The sequence below is a fragment of the Oculina patagonica genome, chromosome 10 (assembly GCF_052425735.1).
Source record: "Oculina patagonica isolate OP01 chromosome 10, crgOcupat, whole genome shotgun sequence".
Classification (NCBI taxonomy): domain Eukaryota; kingdom Metazoa; phylum Cnidaria; class Anthozoa; order Scleractinia; family Oculinidae; genus Oculina; species Oculina patagonica.
In genome coordinates this window covers 10,140,873-10,161,310 of record NC_135767.1, presented here as the reverse complement: position 1 = coordinate 10,161,310, position 20,438 = coordinate 10,140,873, and the positions used below count along the sequence as shown (strand labels likewise).

Below are 20,438 nucleotides of genomic sequence, written 5' to 3'. Positions count from 1 at the left end.
AACGAAAAAATGCAAAAATGGCTGCAATTATCACGAATATTTTTCGGCACTTTGAAAAAACATTGAGAAAGATAAATGACGCTGCATTGCCGATGCCTCCCGTTTATGAAGTAATTGATGATTTCGTTTTGATTGCTTTCACAAACCATGTCGTCAAATATGACAATTTTTTGGTTATCATCTGTCAGCTCTTCAAGCGGAAGAACGTCTTGTGAGGCTTCAATGACTTCATAACCTGTTTCTGGATTGACTCTTTTTTCAAAATCGTCAAGAATCAACTGGTACTTTTCTTGATGAAGGTTTTTTGCGCAAAGATAAATCTTGTCGTAAACCAAAAGCTCATAAAGCATGTGTAAAAGAATGTTTGTTTTTCCAGAGTTGCTTGGACCACAAATAAGCATGCGAAAGGTGTCTGATGGCATGCTTGGATGCTTTTGTTTGAAAGCACTTTGCGAATAAAACTCAGGATCGTAATTCGGAATCTTCATTTTTTAGTTGTTATATATATACGCAAAAAGATGTCGATGAAAAAATGGCAAACACTTGCTGAAAAAAAGGCCGCTGTTGAGCAGCAAAATGAAAAAATACTTACTGCAATGAAAAACAAAGCGATTGAAAAAGAATTCGGACAGCTTTCAGGTGAGGAGGTATTTAAACCGCTGACACGAAGGCTAGACCGCGCCTTTACCACGCAAATGAAAACTGATGCTGAAGAAGGCCCAAACTATAACCTGGATGAATTCGATCTTTACAACCCATTTGGTGAAGATTTCATGCCAGATGAAGAAACACCCCCGACAACTCCACCGCCGTTACCAGAAGTGCCTGACTATTCGATGGTTGAATCTGACCAAGATTTCGAAGAGGAAACTCCAACATCATCACCACCATTAACATCATCACCAGCCCCACCTCTTGCGGAAAAGGAAGATGATGATGATGATGATGATGATGCAGAAGGTGATGATGATGCAGAAGGGGGTGATGATGCAAAAAATGGAGATGCTACACCCTCGCAAGATTTGTCTCAGTCGGTTGAACGAGCCAAATGGGGAACACCACAAAAACCAGGAATTGAGGGATCAGAATCAACTGACCTGCAGGTGCTAAACACCATGTTAACGAAAAATAAAGAGAATCCCAGCTATGTTGTGAAAAGTCCGAAATCAAAATTTCGCGGTTACACGCTTGCAGACATAAAAAAAGCGCGAGACGAAATTTTAGAAAGAAGGGGAGAAAAGAAAGCAAAATCTTCTTTATTTTCTGAAAAAGAACCACCAGATCAAGAGGGGAGCGGTGTTGTTGATGTTAACGCCCTTGTTGACAGACTTCATATAAGCCTCGGTTCTATTAAGGCAGGAAACACTTCGAAAAAGTTGCGAAGGCAAATAATTTTATTGCTGCAAATGTTAACGAAACAGAAAGTGCTGTCAACAGAAGAAGCAAAAAAAATTTTTCATAAGTATATATACGATGAAACGTCTTGACCTTTTGCTCAACTCCTCGATTGCAAAAAAGAGTGATGCAAGAAATGAACCTCACGACTTTGAAATTCACTTTGATCCCCCGATCGTTTTGGACCGTTCAAAAAAGTACAAAGCGGCTTTGGAAGAGCTTGTAACAATGAGCTATTCTTGGTATAATGTTTCAGAAAAATATAACAACAACAAATTTAAATGGAAAAAGAAAAGTGATTCAGACTGGATCGATGTTACCATTCCTGATGGAATGTATGATTATAAAGACCTGAACGACGCTTTTCAAACTCAAACAGGAAAAACTGATGATTCAAAAAACATTTTTGAACTTTATTTTTATACCACGACATACAGGGTCACGATTTTGATTGACAGCGCTTACGAGCTTGATTTAAGCGAAGGTGATTTTTCAAAGCTTATTGGATTTGAAAAAAAAATCTTGAACGACACGAACAACGTCGGCGATCATGTGCCAAACTTGACGAGAGGGGTAGACTGGATTTATATTCATTGCGACCTTATTTCAAGAGCTGTTGACAATATTGCAGACGATGTTTTGTACACGTTGTCAACATCGACTCTCGAAATCTCTTACCCATTCTCGAAAGAGCCTCGCCGACTAAAGTGGCATCCGGTTAACAAAAACCGAATCAACTCGATAAGAGTCAAAATCAGTGATGGGCAAGGAAATGACCTTTTTTTGAACGACCAACCCGTCACTTTGAGCATCTTCATTGAAGAATACGAATGATTTTTTTGACAAAGTATAGGATGAATCACCCAAGCGAGTGGACGAGAGTTTACGACAGAGGTCGATACAGATATCAGCACAAAGGAACGGGGGTCATAAGAGATACTCTAATGGCAATCGGAAAACGATTTGCGAAAAAGGGGAAAAAAAAGGCAGAAAAGGTGGCCAAACAAGCCGCTGAAAAAGCCGTGGGAAAAGCGGTTGAAAAAACGGCAGAAACTACCAAAAAGATTTCAGAGCGCGGCGCAGAAAAAATTCAGCAAGTTTTAAAAAGAAAAGAAAGTTTTTCACCTGATTCACGAAAAAAGCTTGAAAACTTGGTGAAAGAAAAAGGACTTAACCCAACGAAAAAGCTTAACCCAACATCAAGAAAAAAGCTTGAAAATATTTTAAGAAAAAAAGAAGAGCTTAACCCAACATCGAGAAAAAAGCTTGAAAATATAAGAAGAGAAGCAATGTTGAAGGTGAACCAAATGATCGCAGAAAATTAAATTTTTTTTGCAGAATATATATACCCGGCTTCGAGAGCGATGTTTAGAAGCGCCAAGTTTTTGGAAAAAACTGAGTTTGTGCGTTTTGGGTTAGACAAGCCCATTTCCATTCCTGGAAACACTCAGCTCCAGGAAAAAGGTGGCTACAAATTTTTCGTGACTGACAGGGACAACTGGTACGACTGGTACAACGCTTACTTCCGAGCAGATTTTACATTCGAAGCGGCCGCAGATGGAGCGGCAATTGCAGCAAACACCGAGGCGGCCCCAATTAACGGCTCTTTTTCTTTGTTGAACAAACTTGTGGTTAAATCTGCTGGCAAACCACTTTATGAGGTTAACGACATTCACAAGCTGATATTTATCAATAACTTGTTAGATTATTCTGATGACTACGCCAGAAGCACCGCAAAAAGCCAGTTTTGGTATCCAGATACAACTGCTCAGCGTATAACAACAGCGGCATCAACAAACCTTGGAAGTAAAGAAAGGGGGGCTTTGTCAAACCAGGGAAAAACGGTAAACACAATTATTCCTCTTAACAGGTACTCTTTTTTTGAAGGGCTCAGTGACAAGCTTTTACCGCCAATGCAGCTTGAGTTTGAAATAAAACTGCAGTCTGACGCAGAATTGATTTGGCAGGAAGGCGCTACAGCAAGGCGAATTGTTGTGAGAAACTTTGAGCTTTGGGTTCCGATGCTAAGGTTCACGAGCGAAGGGCAAGTGCTTGTGAACGAAGACTTTTTAAAACCAAGAAAGTGGACTTACATGAATGAAATGATGCAGCCCAGCAGCCGCCGGCGTGATGCTTTTGGTGCTTGGCAAATAAATCCCGGAATCAAAGACGCAAAGCACGTCTTCATCTTCATTCAGCGATCCGCAAAAGTAAACGCTCTTTCCCAGAACCCGTACATTTTTGACACTTTCAATATTGATGATGACAACTCAGCAAAGCTCGCCACTTGCAGGCTGCAGTACGGTTCTTCTCAGTATTATCCTGAGCTGGAGTACGACGAAAATTTTAAGCTGCGAATCCTCAACGACGCGATGAATTACCGTTACCGAAAAAATGATTACAATACGGGAGTTCAGCTGCATACAAGCAACTTCGAAACACTTTACCCTTTTCTTTACTTCGGCCTTCGAGAAAACAAAGACAACTTGACAAATGATCCAAAGCAGATGGTTTTTCACTACCGGCTTAACGAAGCGGCAGATGAGGATTACATAGTTTACGCAGCTATTTTGTATGAAACCGAAATGGTTTTGAGGGCGGTGGGTAACGAACTGGTTGTAGTATGAATTTTTTTCACAAAAGATATACGAGATGACTTCTTACTACCCACATAAGGTCGCGCTTTCTGATGGACAAAAAGAAAGCCTTGCCAAGGCGTTTTCAAACAAAACACCAATCACACTAAGGCTAAAGTACGAAGACATTGCAAAAGGAGATGGAAAGCTTTTACATTTGACCGCCAGTCAAATCAAAAAAATCAAGCAAGCAGTCAGCGAAAAAAGAGGAGTTGATCTGAAAATGAGCAAAACGCAGATCAAGAACTCACTCAAAATTGTTAAGGCCGCAGTTCTCGGAAAAGGGTTGCAGGTAAAATCAAAAGGTGGCAATGGTATGAGAGTTATGCCTGCACACGTGATGCAACGCCCGCCTCCATTCCTTGGAACTTGGGGAGAAAAAAAATGAATTTTAAGGACGTTCCTTTAACTGATTTTGACCTGTTTGCGTGGTGTGATCAACTCAAAATCCCGATAAAAGGTGTTTTTTCAAGAAACGAATTTTTGCCAAAAAATCACTCTCCCTGCATAATCAACATGGACGACTTGGGCGGCCTTGGCACCCATTGGGTTTGTTGCTTTCAAAAAAGCGAAAAAGAAAGCTATGAGTACTTTGACTCTTTCGGTTTGCCTCCACCCGCAGAATGGGAAAATGAGCTTGTTCTAGAAGGAAAAAAGAGCTTTTTGCGAAACGACAACCAGCTTCAGTGGGAAAAAAGCGTGCGGTGCGGTTACTACTGTTTGCTTTTTTTGAACGAACGAAACAAAGGGCGGTCGTTTAAAAAAATTCTTGAAATGTTTTCTGACGATTTGATGAAAAACGAGGATGTGGTTAAAAGGTATTTTTTAAGACAAGTATAGAATGGAGGTGTATTGCGTGAAAGAGCGACGATTTACGCCCAACTTGCTCGGCAGTGAAAAGGTGGTGATCACGAAAAACGGACGAAACATGCTGAAAGTCAAATGCGCAAGTTGCGGAATTACAAAGACAAAGTTTCTTCCAAAAAGCCAGAGCCAAGGCGGAGCTTTGGCAAAGTACAAGCCACGCACAGTCGACAAAATCGCCGAGGGAGAAAAAATTCCTGGTTTTCAGCAGGCGCAAGATCTTGCTATGATGATTACAGGAGCCGTTGGCGGAGATAAAAAGCTTCTTGAAAAATATTGGTCGGGAGACATAGCCAAGGGCGCTTTTAACACCAAAACAGGTTTGTTCAGCAAAAAGTTTTGGACTCACCCTTCAGAAAACCAAGACCCTTCTTGCTCAGCCACAGTTTATAACAAAAAAACAGGAAAATGGGTTAACCATTATTGCGATTAAATCTGAAAATTTTTGCCCTCAAGTATAATGGCCACCGCTACCCAATACAGACGAGCCGAAATCAAGGCAATGAAACTGACCTTGGAAAATCAGCAGGCCCACTACGAAAAGACTTCCGCCAAATTCAAGCGCTGGCCTGCTTTACAGAAAGAATCTCAAAATTCAACAAGTGAATACCTCTACTCGTAATTCATTTGAATTTATGGAACTATTATTTCACTCTAGCTCATCTGCTATACGTATTGTTATTGTTTATCGACCACCTGTATCATCTAAGAATGGCCTTACACATGCTCAATTCTTCGACGAATTCACCTCATTACTGGAACTCTTGGTATCTTCCTCTGGTAAACTTCTCCTGGCTGGCGACTTTAATTTTCATGTTAACGATCGATCGAACGGCCCAGCTTGTCAATTTCTGGATCTGTTAAACTGCTTCAATCTGAATGCCATGGATGCCAATATCCCAACCCATAAAAGTCATAATGTCTTGGATCTCATAATTACCAGGTTAGATGAAACAACGACCTCAAATTTGTCAATCCATGACCCTGCTATCTCCGATCACTTTGCTGTCCATTGTAACTTGGCTATTGAAAGACCACCTAATCTGAAACAAGTCCTTACGTCACGAAAGCTTTGCAATGTCAATCTACATAAGCTATGCCAAGATATCAACTCATCTTCTTTGGTCAAATCACCTTCGTCAGATATTACGGAGCTTTGCGATCAGTATGATTCTGTTTTATCCTCGATTCTGGATAAACATGCACCCTTGCGCACAAGGACTATCACCCTAAGACCTCATGCTCCTTGGTATAATAATGAAATCAGGGAGCAGAAAACCATTTGTCGCAAACGTGAACGGTGCTGGCGTCGTTCCGGTCTTGCGTCTGATTACCAATCCTACGTCGAACAGTGCCTTGTTGTAAAAAACACTATCTTCAAATCAAAAATGGATTATTACTCCAATCTTATCGACGAGGCTGGAAGCAATAACAAGTCCCTTTTTCGCACCATCGACCGCCTTCTCCACAGGAAGCCCGAGAAGTGTCTTCCGACCTGTTCCTCGGCTACAGAACTAGCCAATAATTTTGTTACTTTCTTCGAAAATAAAATTATCAATATTAGAAGTAAACTCGAAGTTAACGTAACGTCTGATCTCTTCTGCACCTTAGATAAATCGACGCTTGACTGTCAGCTGAACGCCTTTTCACCTACTTCAATCATTGAACTTTCGAAGGTTGCACGTACTGTTGCGTCTAAGTCTTGTAGCCTGGACCCTCTGCCTGCTGTTTTGTTAAAAGAAAACTTTGACATGCTTCTACCAACACTATGTAGGATTGTAAACTTGTCCCTGGAATCTGGATATGTGCCTATTTCTCTCAAAACTGCCGTCTTATTGCCACTACTCAAGAAACCATCACTGGATCACGAAATTCTCAGTAATTATAGGCCTATCTCAAATCTCAAGGTCATTTCAAAAATGATCGAAAAAGTTGTTGCAGTACGTCTTCAGGACTACCTGGAAACCAACCAACTTAATGAACCGCTACAATCAGCCTATAAGCGACTTCATAGCTGTGAAACTGCTCTTGTACGTGTACACAATGATATTTTGCGTGACATTGACGATCGTCACTGTGTTATACTCCTGCTACTGGATTTATCTGCTGCTTTTGACACTGTCGATCACGACATTCTACTAGGAAGATTGAACTCCAAGTTTTCAATCTGTGGCACTGCTCTTGAATGGTTTCGTTCATATCTTACCAACCGTACACAATTTACCTTAATCGATGGAACTAAATCGCAGTCTCATGAGCTCAAATGTGGAGTCCCCCAGGGCTCGGTCTTAGGGCCTATCCTGTACTTACTTTATACTGCACCACTGGCTGACATTCTACGACATCACGAAATGCAATTTCACTTCTACGCTGACGATACTCAGCTATATATCTCTTTTTCAACAAACAACGATGTCGAATTAACCAATACAATCGGAAAAATCGAGGAATGTTTGTCTGATCTTGACAAGTGGATGTCTATTAACAAGCTAAAACTGAATAAGGACAAAACTGAACTTCTCTACCTTTACTCGAAGCACAATCCGCAGCAGTCTCTACCTCCAATCCGTTTTGGTCAAGATATAATTCAGCCATCTCAATTTGCCAGAAACATCGGTGTGATATTTGACAGAACCATGACTATGCTTCCACATATCAGTTCTATTTGTAAATCTGCCTCTTATCATCTTCGCAACATCTCCCGTATAAGGAAATACTTATCCACGAAAACAACCGAGATCTTGGTCCATGCTTTTGTATCGTCCAAACTCGACCACTGCAACTCTCTCTTGTATAATGTGCCGAAGTACGCTTTAAAAAAGCTCCAGTCTGTTCAGAACGCCGCTGCTCGACTTATCACTTGTTCCCGAAAATACGACCACATCACTCCAATACTGAAAGAACTACACTGGCTTCCTGTTTCTGAACGCATTAAATTCAAGATTCTGCTACTTACCTTCAAAGCTCTCCATCAACAATCTCCTATCTACATTCAAGATTTGCTAACGTACTACCAACCTTCAAGAACCCTCCGATCATCACACTCTTCACGTCTCAACCCTGTCAAATTCCACCTCAAGTCCTATGGGTCTCGAGCTTTTTCTGTTTCCTCGCCTGAACTTTGGAACAGTTTGCCTGTTTTTATCCGCTCGTGTGACAATTTAAGTTCTTTTAAATCAAAACTCAAAACGTTTCTTTTTAAAACTTATTACTCTTAACGATTTTTACTTTTTATTACTTTTAATGCAAATTTTTAATTTTAAGATTTATTCAGCTAATTTTAACAAAATTTTTATTGATTTTATTATATATATATATATTTTTTTTTTAAACATTTGTAAAGCGCCTAGAGCAGGCCTGGATAGGCGCTATAAAAATATATTTATTATTATTATTATTATTATTATTATTATTATTATTATTATTACTCGCTGTCAGACAGCTTGCGCTTTAACGGGCGGTGCCGCGACGATTCTTACCGGCTCAGGTCTCGCAGCTTCGCTTTCCGCTGTCGGCATTGTCGTTGGAGGGCCTTTGATTGCGACAGCGACCGTTCTTTCTCTCGCGGCAACCTCTATGAGCGTCACTGTCAAGTTTTTCTTGCGAAAAGCAAAAAAACACAAAAAAATACTTTCGATCGCTGAAGAAACTCTCTTGGCGATCAACTCTCTCACGTCTGCTGCCTTGGAAGACGGCAAAATTTCTGACAACGAATACCAAGAAATCGTCAAAAAGTACAGTGCCTTCTCTTCGAAAAAAACGAAACTGCGTTACTCAAATCACACTGACGGTGCGCGCTCCCACAAATCTTGAAAACTTTTCTCGGCAGTTTTTTCGTTTTTTTACTTTTCGTCAGGTTTTTTGCCAGCTTTTCGATTATTTCTTCTTTTTTTGGCCAAGAATCGGGTAGCTTTTTGAAATAAAAATACAAAAAACAGACGTAGTTAACGTTTTTTGCATGCCTTTTGTATTCTTTTAACACATTTACCAAAAAACGCAGCCTTGCCGGCTCAAAATCCTGCCAAGAAATGCCGTTTTTTTTTCAAAACTGTTTTCAAATATGACAAGTTCGCCACCGGCGGAATCGATCTTCTTTCTGTCTCTTCCTGTTCTTCGAAATCTTGGCATTCTTGAAAAACAATTGGTTCGAAAGGTCTTTTTTCCGCAACAAAAAAGAAATTTTGGATATCTTTTTTTGTTAATTTAACGCCCAGACCATAAGGGTCATCGCCAAATTTTTTTTTGTCTTTTAGCCCCTTGAGTCTTAAAGATTCAACAAAGTTATAATAAATCGTAATCATATTATTACTAAAGCCTGCAAGGAAACAAGTGTCATCGCCAAAATATTTTTTTTCTTCCATGTTATATTAAGTCTTTTAAGTTCAAATGGAAAATAATAAATTGGAGTCACGTTACTACAGCCCGCAAGGATACTGGAAAGGAATTTCTGCAATAAAAAAATTAGCCAAAGCCGCAAAGGTTTCCGAAGATACTGCAAAAAGGTGGCTCGGAAAACAAGCTTTTTGGCAAATCTACCTTCCCGCACCACGATACGTTCCTCGTCCAAAGTTTGATGTATCTTCTCCTAACGCGGTCCACCAGGCGGACCTTCTTTTTCTTCCTCATGACAGATTGCCGCGAGGGCGAAAAGTTTACAAATACGCGTTGACTGTTGTTGACGTTGCCAGCCGTTACAAAGAGGCCGAGCCTTTGACCTCAAAAGATTCAACTGAGGTTGCAAAAGGTTTTCGGGCAATTTACAGGCGTAGTGCACTGAAATGGCCACAAATGCTGCAAGTTGACCCCGGGCGCGAATTCATGGGCACTGTTACCAAAGAAATGAAAAATCAAAAAACAGCTATTCGCCGCGGGCGTGTTAACATTCACAGAGATCAGGCCATTGTTGAACGTTTCAACCGCACACTGGCAGAGCGCCTGTTTGGTTATCAGTACAGTGTCGAGTTGACCCTGCCATCTGGCCAGCGGTCGACAGCGTGGGTTAAGAGGCTACCCGAAGTTATTGCCGCTCTTAACAACGAAGTTACACGGCTGACGGGCAAAAAACCCTCAGAAGCTATTAAAGTAAAAGCCGTTGCTGCCAAGCCGTCGACTCCTTATTTGAGGCCTGTTGGTAAGAGCGAAAAAAAGCTCCTTTCCTCCGTGAATGTTAGATATTTGTACCAGCCGGGTGAGTTAGAAGGTGGTGGAAAACGCGCCACCGATCCAATCTGGTCTTTGAAAGTCTTTTCGCTTGAAAGAGCTGTAATGAAACCGAACGAACCTGTTTTGTATTACTTGCACGATGGCCCCAAGCGCGGCTTTGTGCGCGAGGAGCTGCTCGTCGTACCTCCTGATACCGCCCTTCCACCAGTTAATGCCAGCTAAAGGTGATATTCAATCGGTTCGGTATGTATTCCATCTTCAAGCACCCAACGTTTGTCGTAATAGGCGCTCAAACCCAGTTTTTCCTGCTCGTAAGTTACCATTTTTCCTTCCTTCATACGGAAGCCTCTGTTATTCGCTTTATCAACGCTGCCTTCAAGAGCTGCCTTGAAACGCTGCCAAGTTACTTCGTTTTGCGTCTTTGACATACCCTTGGTGCTAAACTTATCTTTGTAACAAAAGCTTCATGGTACCTTGTAAAGACGATGCTGGGTCCACCCACAACCGCACCTTTCAGCATTTCGTACGCTTCTTCGCAAGGGGAAAAAAGTTCAGCCCCTCTTTCAACAGATCCTCTGAGCAGGTAATGTAAGCTAACCCCGGGAATACTGACTGCGTCTTTAAGAATGTCGATCCTCTTTTCAGTGTAAAAAGCTTTCATCTTTTCAAGAGCTTCCAGGCCAGGAGACACGTCGAGATTGTTGTAATAGCGCAGCCAGTCTGCAAAGGTGTGCATGCCCTTTTCCGCAAATGTGCGCTTACACCCCTCCCACTCCTCCCTTGTGAGCACGAATTGCCCTTTCAACTTCGAAAACCACGCTGGGTAGTCAGGAAGCCCAGGGTAGTCAAGCTTTTCGGGGGAGTCAAACCACTCGTAAGGAAACCACGATTTCTTTGCCTCGCATTCATAAGCCTTAACCCACTTTTCATAGCTTGTTCCCGGCCCAAGGTAGTTGATAATGTCAAGGAAACGGAAGCCCTGAGTGAGCAAGAACATGATTTTGTTACAGTTTTTTGCCACTCTGACTTTGCCGGTTGTGTCAGCAAGACATTCAGCAAAGTTATTTTTGATCAGATTTAGATCGTAACTGCCAGAGTTGAACCCAACGACAGGTACCTGGTTGCACCATTCCTCAATTTTTTTACGCTGCGATTTTGGAAGCAGGCCTACGTCTTCTGGCATAAATTCCGCTCTTACTTGAGCCCGGATGTTTTTTCCGCGTCTCTCTAGCTTTTCCATAAACTTGCGGACCAGCTCCGTGGGGTCTCTTTCACAGATGTGGGTGGGCTCTCTTTCAAGAGTGTCACCGATGCTTACCGAGATTGGCACGTGCGCGTTTTCGATCGTGAGTGTTGGCGTCGGTTCCTTTCGCTGATTATTGTCGCCATACGCCTCGAAATCGTACAAGATCGCGTGCGGGTAGCTTTTTGTTTGCGCCCGCGGTGGATCAACAACGATTTCCCTTACTTCGCACGCCCAAGCCTCGATCACGTGGTAGCCGGCCCTTTGAAGCAATCTTGTACGTTTCATTGTGGCTTTGAACCTGTCTTCGCGTGTTTGGTCGTTGCGGTCAATGATTTTGTTACGATCTTGCGGGTAACATTTTCGACACCCGTGCCAGTGGCACCCGTGGTATTGAAATACAGTTTTTGAAATAGGGTCGTACCCGTCGACAGGTGCGCGCTCAACCCAACGCTCGCCACCATGCCCACACATTGCGTGGTGAATGTGAATTTTCCGCCGCTTGGCTTCTTGGTCAAGCCACCGAAGCGATTCTTTGGAAGCTTGATGGCTTGGATAGAAAGCCTTCTCAAAGCTTGTCTGCGGTTCCTCAACCTTTTTGCCCGGGCAATCGATTATTGTTTTTCCTTGGCTGCAAGTTTGGGTATGCCGTTTAAGGTTACAAACTTTTGTAAATCTCGCGTTGCAATGGGCGCATGCATACGTCTTGGCTAACCTTTCAATATCTTTAATAACAAAGGCGTGCCCTTCCCAAATGCCGATCGTCAAAATGTTCTTTAGCATAGCTGAAGGGTTTCTTGTAAGGTTCCATACGACTTCCTCATCTTTTTCTCGCACAGGCTCATAAACTCGAATGCCGAGCCAATCAGAGAAAGCAGCCCCCTGATTCAAATGCCTTTCAACTTTATCTAATTCATCAAGAGATGTTTTTGGACAGTCGGTCGGCTCAGTTGCGAGTTTAAAAAAACTCTTTGCGAGACCACGAGCTGCTGCTGTGCTTCGATGTGAGAGTGCTCCTTGATGCACAGCAATGCAACGCCATAGACACAAATTATCTTGATAGGTATCTAGCGCAACCATTGGACCCGCACGCCCACGCGCAAGATTGCGCAGCCAGTCTGGTAAGGGGCCCGTGCCTAACAGCGGTTGACGGTCAAGCACAACCTTTACATCAACATTAAAAAAGCTTTCAAACTTCCACTTTGTAAAAGGTCTTTTAATATTGTCAGGGGCCAGGTGTTTTGTCTCCTGTTCGGTCAACCATTTTTCCGCTGCAGAAAGCTTATTAATCCAAGGTGAGCCTTTGTTAATGTAGTAAACAATGACCGTATCATCATCAATGTTGCGCAACCGATACGAGTAAGCATGCCTGATATAAAACGCTGTGTTTACATTTTCTCGAATTTTTTCCATAAAGTTTGGTGTAAGGTCTTTTTCCAAACCTCTGATAAAGCGCCATCGAATAAAACGCCGGCCACTATTTTCCTCCCCCTCGTATTCCGCGACATCAAGAAGGTTTAAAATCTCATTCTGATAATTTGTTGTCTTTGTTACCACCCGATTTTCGTGTGGTACAAAAGGATCAAATTCATTTTGAATGCTCTTCCTTTTTTGCTCCTTCTTTTCCTTGCGACGAAGTCGCTGAGGGGGTTTTGGGTGATACTTTTGTGAAAGCAACGGTTTTAGCAAACGCTCTTGCACTTCAAGAGGGATCGGCTCATCCAGTATATTACGGACAACTTCACGAAGTGGGCCCGACATTTGAGGCATTCGCTCAATTTGTTGCTCAACAAACTCGTCAAATTGACTTGCTTTGTTCGCGGTCAACAAGGTCTTGCTGAAAGCCATGTAACTAAAAAGCACAAATGTTCAATTGACATGAAGCCGCGAGCGGCATGCAAATTTGTGCGTGGGTGTCGGGGGTTTACCCGAATAATATTTTTAGACGTTGTAATATCATGACTCATCGCCAATAACAAAACATCGGCTGTGAAAAAAGCGTCGCGTGACGTGACAGTCAAGGGCTTGTTTGAACATGTCAAGGGCTTGCCTGAACATGGTATGCAAATTTTGTTTTTTTCCGCGTGGGTAAACAAAGTCGGGGAATTTACCGTGACTCATTAAAACTTGCCAAAAAACGAACTCCAGCCGCGATAAAAGCGGTTAATTCAGAGGTGTTATTCATTTGACTCACCTATTACTACTAGGTGCATTACGAGAAAACAAAAGTGCTATGGGTGGATTCAGCAAAAGAACGAGAACACAGCAATGCAACGCCATAGACACAAATTATCTTGATAGGTATCTGGTTTGCACTTGGAATTTGGTTTGCAACAGACAGGAAGACAATGCTCCGCTGCAATTACGAGGAAAGGATCAAAAAGATAGAAAGTGTAATTGAATCATGGTAGTTTAGGAGGCTCAGTTTAATCGGAAAAATTACCATCATTAAAAGTCTCCTGGTTTCCCAACTGGTCTATATTTTAACGCTGCTAACCACCTCCCTAGAAGCATTACAAAAAGTCAATAAAATGTTGTTCGATTTTCTCTGGGATGGTAAAGGAGATAAGGTTAAAAGGATAATTATAACCAAAGATTACAAGGAGGGCGGCCTAAAAATTCAATCAATCTCTCAAAGTCTCCTGGATCCAAAAATACCTGGATCCGACAAATGATGGGAAATGGAAATTTGGGAAATGGAAAGGGATATTTTCACCTGCAATCTTCACAAAGACGACATCCGCACGTTAGGGGTCTGTAACTCCTTCGTCCAAGAGGTACTGGAAGCCTGGGCAGAGATACATTTTACGGATGTCACTGACATCACTGATGTAAATGTTGGTGACCAGATCATCTGGTACAATTCTCTTATTCGAAAAAACGACCGAGCTGTTTTCCATAAACATTGGTTGAACCACGGAATTTGCAAAATTTCCCACTTATTGGACGAGAATGGCACCCTGCTTAGGTACGACGAGCTGAGGATTAAGTTCCCCGAGCTAAAATGGTTTGAATCATTTGCCGTTCTTTCAGCTATAAGGTCCTTTATAAGGAAGCTACATAATCCTCAGACGCCAGACACGAACATTATGAAAGGAGTATCTTTAGCTGATCTTACCTCTAAGAGTAAGATCAATCATTTTGTGTATACCTCTCTTTTAAAGAGAAAAAAAAATCCCACTCATTGAAAGCCAAGTAAAATGGCTGAGAGACCTCTATTATGTTCAGAACGACTGTGAGGTAGACTGGAAAGTAGCATACACAATTGCTTTTAATTGTACGGCGTCCACCAAATTAAGAATCTTCCATTTTAAATTCTTACATCGGAGGATTGCCACGAATGATTTTCTGCAGAGAATCAATCTTATACCTTCAAATAAATGTTGCTTCTGTGCAAAAGAAACAGAAACTATCATCCATCTTTTCTTGAACTGTCCCATAACGCAATGTTTTTGGGAAGATATTAAACAATTTCTCTTTCAAAAGGGCTTTGGGACTGAGTTTGTTCTCACAGATCTCCATTTGATGGGGCTGTTAAGAATCCCGACTAACACAGCCGTTGATCTTTTGCTTCTAATTGTGAGATATCATCTTTACTCCCGGAAATTAGGCGGAGCGCCTCCTTGTTTGTCTGTTTTCTTGAGTAAGTTGAATTCTATTATTCAAATTGAAAAACAAATAGCTTTGCATAGTAATCGTTTGACCGCCTTCACGAACAAGTGGAAGATGTTTCTCTGTTAATCTCCTCTACACATTTTTCCCTATAAATGATCTCCATGTTTTCCGTTTGAATTATCCACCAATCTAGTTTCTGTAAACCAAGTGTTGGTTTAGTTTTTTTCAAATGTGAAATTTATTTATAGATCAATCTAGCCATTATATGTTTTTTTTTTTGTAAAATTTAATCTAGTCGACTGTTTCCTTTACTAAGTAGTTGCTGTAGCGTCATTGTTATTTGTATACATGCATAGTTTTTCTGCTGTATTTTGTTTTTCCTTTTTTGCACTGTAATTGTGGCATGAGGCATTGTTAGCATCACTGAAAGCCGCATAGTAAAAAAAAAAGAAAAAAGAGAGAAATATATATAGATTTAAATAAGTAATAAGCAAAGATAGTATTGTAAATTAGGTTAGTATTGTAAGTTATGTAATGTTAATATGGTAGGTAACACCAGTATTTTATTAGGATATAATTATAAGGTATTGTCAGTATTGTTAACAATGTATTATTGTACTGTTAATAACTGTAATTATCATATGACCCGTACGGACCCGCGCGCAATTTCCTTGGAAAACCATATGAAAAAAAGTCCCGTATGAGGGCCGTACGCCTCGCTCTAGCAGGGCCGAAAAAAGCCGTACGGCCCCACTAGAAAAGCGTACGGCCCCGCTACTGCCGCGAGATGCCTGAATTGGAACCAGTTGATTCCACAGCTTTGAATTCAGATGAGCGATAGTTAAGATTTTTCTAAAGAGCAAAGAATGTCCAACATGTTTATTAAAACTTTACCATCAAAAAAACGATGTAGTTTGCAGGCGCAAAAATTAAAACAAAACGTGTTTAAACTCGGCAAATGATGAAGAAATACTCCTGACAACAACAATAAAATCGAAATGAAAGCCGTCAAAACAAAACCAACATAATCGGACAAAGACGTATCCTGGTTTGTAGTCATGATAAACATTGAAGAAAAATGCAAATGCGAAGTAAACTCAATTTTTTTTTCCTGCTGGGTAATTTTTAAATCACAACAAACAAAATGCGAGCACATGTTTACGACTAACCTGATCAATGACACAGTGTCCCGCTTGTTTTCACGAAGCAATTTAAGCACAATTTGGACATCAACTGTAATGCAGAGCTCAACATCGTCAAGGAACTAACGAATTCAAGGACTAAGCAGCAACAACACACGTTCATAAATACTACGATCCGTGGTAAACATAAAACCTTGAAGCCGAAGGGAAACGAAGCGAAGCAAAATCCTGAACTGCCAGTATAATCCGTACAATTCCTTTCCAAGTCTTTGTGTAGTTTCATAGATTAAGATCTAATGTTGTTTTTTACATCCAAAGTCCTTCTTGTTGGAAAATTAATTAATGCTCTCGTTCAAACCAATTGTGAATTTCGGGTCAGAAGAGACGTCGCTAAGTTGTTCAATCAGGCAGGATAAATTCAGTCTTCGCTGAGATGAGCACTCCTAGCCGAAACGCCGTGCAAATTCTTCGTTGTAGTCCTTCATAAACGTTTCTTTTGAAATTTCTACTAACTGCAATCATGTACGAGGAATTTAGTCGGATTTAAATCTTCTTGGAATGGAGCTTAAACTCGGCGATTTGGTTGACAATTTTAACAGAAGTGTGTGTTCGCACATCGCAGTTCAAATGCGAGCTACTATTGGCTTTTCAAAATGCGCGCGAAACGGGCCGCCGCGTCTGCATCCACGAAAGAAAAACAAAACAAAAAATTATTGGTCATATGATAAAATGCTTATTGACTGAGTTAGGTCGGGCCGGACGGGAAAATATTTGGCTCTCGGTCAGGACGCACGGACCTCGCTGCGCTCGGTCCGTACGTCCTGACCTCGAGCCAAATTTTTATTTTTTCCCGTCCGGCCCTCCCACTCAGTCAATAAATTACATAGTAATGTAGTTAATGTTAGTATTGTAAGTAATGTTAGTATTGTAAGAAAATTTGTTGTTCTCAATAAAAAAAAAGTTCAAGGACAACTTCATTGGCAAATTCGTACACTCACACGAGCGACATACAAATGCTCCGCACACTTAAAATGTTTTCATTTTTTACTTCCTTGTACTTTCGATATTTCTTTAATGTTATAATGACACCCACATATCGGTGTACCTACAGTAACCAGACATCGTGGTGTGATACGCGACCTCCATGGAAAGCTTAGAACGTTCCAGTAGCTTAATATAGCACACAGTCGAATCAACATGTAATTAATACCGAATTACGGCTCACGGAATACCACGGGATTTAGAACGCTCGCAGTTAAGAACAGCCGACATATGCCATTGGCGAAGATTTTCTACTGACGAGAACAAATGTAACTCTTAATTTGTCTTTACGATCAAGATCAACAACACACTAACTTAAATCCATGGCGACAGCAAACTCTTCGACGACTTCCGCCGACGCAAGCCACAGTGTTATAGCTCAACTTCTACCGATTGCCGTCTTGATTGTCGTTGTGAACAGTGTCGTGTTTCTTTTATTCGCCAAAGAAAAACGCCTGAGGACACCGACGAATTATTTGTTGTTCAGTTTAGCTGTGTGCGACTTCATGACGGGGTTCATCAATATTCCTTTGACCATAATTGTGTCAATGAAAGTCATCTCTCCACCGCCTGGTGTTGTATTGGGATTTTTCTTAGTTATTCTACATAACTTGGTGGTTGTTCTAGTGGTATACCACATCTTTGCCATCACAGCGGAAAGATATTTCTCAATAGTTCGTCCGCTTCGTCACCGTTTGCTGATGACAAAGAAATCCTCTGTGAAGATTGTTGGTGCTATTTGGATGGCTGCTATCATAATAGCCTTCTTGCCTGTCACGTGGTTTAGAAGATTCCTAGACTCGCCTGAGAACGGCATTTTAACTGTGACACTCCAAATTCAAACGGGTCACATTATTTTCTGCATTGTTTTCGTGTTTCTCTTGCCGTATGCTTTCATTGTTTATTCTCAAGTCGATATGTTCAGAAAGATTAAAAGAGGAACGCTAAACTTTGGCCGGGCGGGCGAAAGGCGAGACTCTTCTGTCTACCGGAAAGCTAAAGATAGCAAAAGATGTCTGATAATTTTCGCGCTCATGGCATTTGTCTATGCTATCTGTTGGCTTCCTTGGTACGTAATTAGTCTTTTCCACAATCTTTGGTTTCCCATCAGTGAAAAAACTAACATAATTTTGCCAGAATTTTCGCATGCATTTCTCATCGTAAGATATCTGACCTCAATCGTTAATCCTGCACTTTATACGTTTCTTAAAACGGATTTCGACAAAGCTTTCAAGGCTGTCATTTTAAGACGAAGAATTCAGCGGGAGAAGAGTCAAGCAACAAGTCTGAAACTTAAATGTCCGTATGGTGCGCGGGAACTAGCAATGAAAGAGAAAAAACCACAGTACATGTATTTAACAGCAGTGTAGGGTAATGAACGCCAAATGTAAATCTCCTTATTTAGGACTAGATTGTTCAACCTACAATCCCAGACATAACCTCTTGGGAAGGTTGCACATATACACCGCAATTTCAAAAACTTCGACATAAATGTAGTCTCTAGGTACCTACACAAGATGTTTGCCCCCCCCCCCACCCCACCCCACCCCCCTCTCCCCCATATCAATGTTGAAGTATTTCTGAACATTATGATAGACAATATGCTGTGATTGAGGTCTGTAGGTAGACTTCAACATTGAATGAGGGGGGAGGGGAGCGAAAACTTGACGGCCTTCCCAAGGGTATTGACGGGGATTGTAGTAGCACCTATTAGGTTACTAAGTAAGCATGAACAACACCCTTATTTTTAGTCCTGTGCGGTTTTCGTTGTTTTCTTTTTTTTAAAAGTCTGACACACGTGGTCGTGTGACTTGCCGTGGAGCGAGAAGATCAATTTTTAATCTATATAGAGTATTTGTCCGTTGATTTACGGTGTCTACAGCTGACACAACAATGCTTCTTAATCGTTCAGTTGCAGATGTCACTTGTATTTGAAGAAATTTTTCTTCATTAGCATCTACTGCAAGCCACGTTAGTTCTAGTTCAACTACCTTCCTCGGTGACCATGGTCAACCGCACACTGGGAGCCGCTGGGTCTTTGGGGCCTTACCAATGACAACTTCTAAACCATCTCACTCCACTTTAATGCGAAATCTGGTTTGCATTGTTATATAAAATTGAAAAGTCGACTATTAAAAATAAACTTGTGTAAAGGTTATGTTTCATGAGACGATTTATAACGGCGAATTTAATCCACGTTAGAGTGGAACATGTAGCACGAGAAAGCTCGAGACTATTTTAAACGCGGCATTAAAATGCGTAAAAAAAATGCTGTAGCTTTCTGAGGCAGTTCAATCCCTGCACATGTTGCCGCAACAAAACTCTGCATTGAAAATGGTCCAGCGCGCCATATTACACAATGTTGGCATTTTTAACACACAGAGATGTCGTGTAGGAAATCTTCTTTAGAAATAGTTCCGTGTAACATCACCTTTAAATATTGTAAAAATGACAGGTATTGATCAACAACTTGTTATACTCCTACGACCGAATATTAGGTAAAGTTTGTGGTTTTAGATAAATATGACATGGAAGCCCGGGCATGGAAGTCTATGATTCGTGATACTACAGTATGGTGGCCTAAGATTGCCATAGTCAAATTGGTATTGAATTGTAAAAAAAAGTTCAAAAATAAAAATAAATTAATAGAAAATAAAAATAGTTTTACTTTCTTTTGTTTTTTAATTTTTTTTTTATAAAATTATTGAAAAAAAAAATAAATTAAAAAAAATAAAATGAAAAGCAAAAGAAAGTAAAATGAAATCAAAAATCCGCATGGCCTATCGTTGCCATAGACCAGAATCACTTGCGGTCGTATCACAACAAACATGGCTGCTCGAATTCGGAATGACTCGTGGATTGAAGATAGAAAACTCAAGGGGGGAATGAAGTAAAAAGCAGGTGACAGGCCTACACAGACTACTACATCGTGACATTTGTACATAGTAAGCCGTTCTGTAAAATTGGATTGGGTCGTCCAATTTGTCAGTCCAATCTGTCAGCTGTATTTATTAGGAGGCGTTTTAGCATGTTTTAGGCTAAGTAGAGTCAAAAGACTGCCGCTCAGCAGATGTGTAGAGGTCATAGGTCTGCACGGTTTCCCGTTGGTACATTTTGACAGCTCTGTATTAATTTTTGTATTTATTGCTATTGCAATTAGTCTTGGCTCATTCATATTTGCAAGATATGTTTTAAAAATGTTCGCTCTGGAATGACACGTCTTAAATTTTCCGTGAACATGTTGATTATATACTTGCATTCTATATTTGTAACGCCGGGCCCGGCTGTTTATAGTGTTGCAAGGTGTGTTGCTTTTCATCACGGATGACATATTTATTT

The 20,438-nt window shown here is 41.0% G+C and overlaps 1 protein-coding gene across 1 annotated transcript; it reads left to right on the top strand.

The window, feature by feature from the left end:
- Positions 1 to 17,256: 17,256 nt before the first annotated feature.
- Positions 17,257 to 19,257, top strand: LOC144627924 (neuromedin-U receptor 2-like). The gene has a single exon (XM_078485949.1). It carries the CDS (start codon positions 17,423 to 17,425, stop codon positions 18,467 to 18,469), a length of 1,047 nt encoding a protein of 348 aa, XP_078342075.1. The 5' UTR covers positions 17,257 to 17,422; the 3' UTR covers positions 18,470 to 19,257.
- Positions 19,258 to 20,438: the final 1,181 nt, after the last annotated feature.

Excerpts from the sequence above, each read along its gene's own strand:
- LOC144627924 (XM_078485949.1), top strand. The coding sequence starts at position 17,423 with ATGGCGACAGCAAACTCTTCGACGACTTCCGCCGACGCAAGCCACAGT.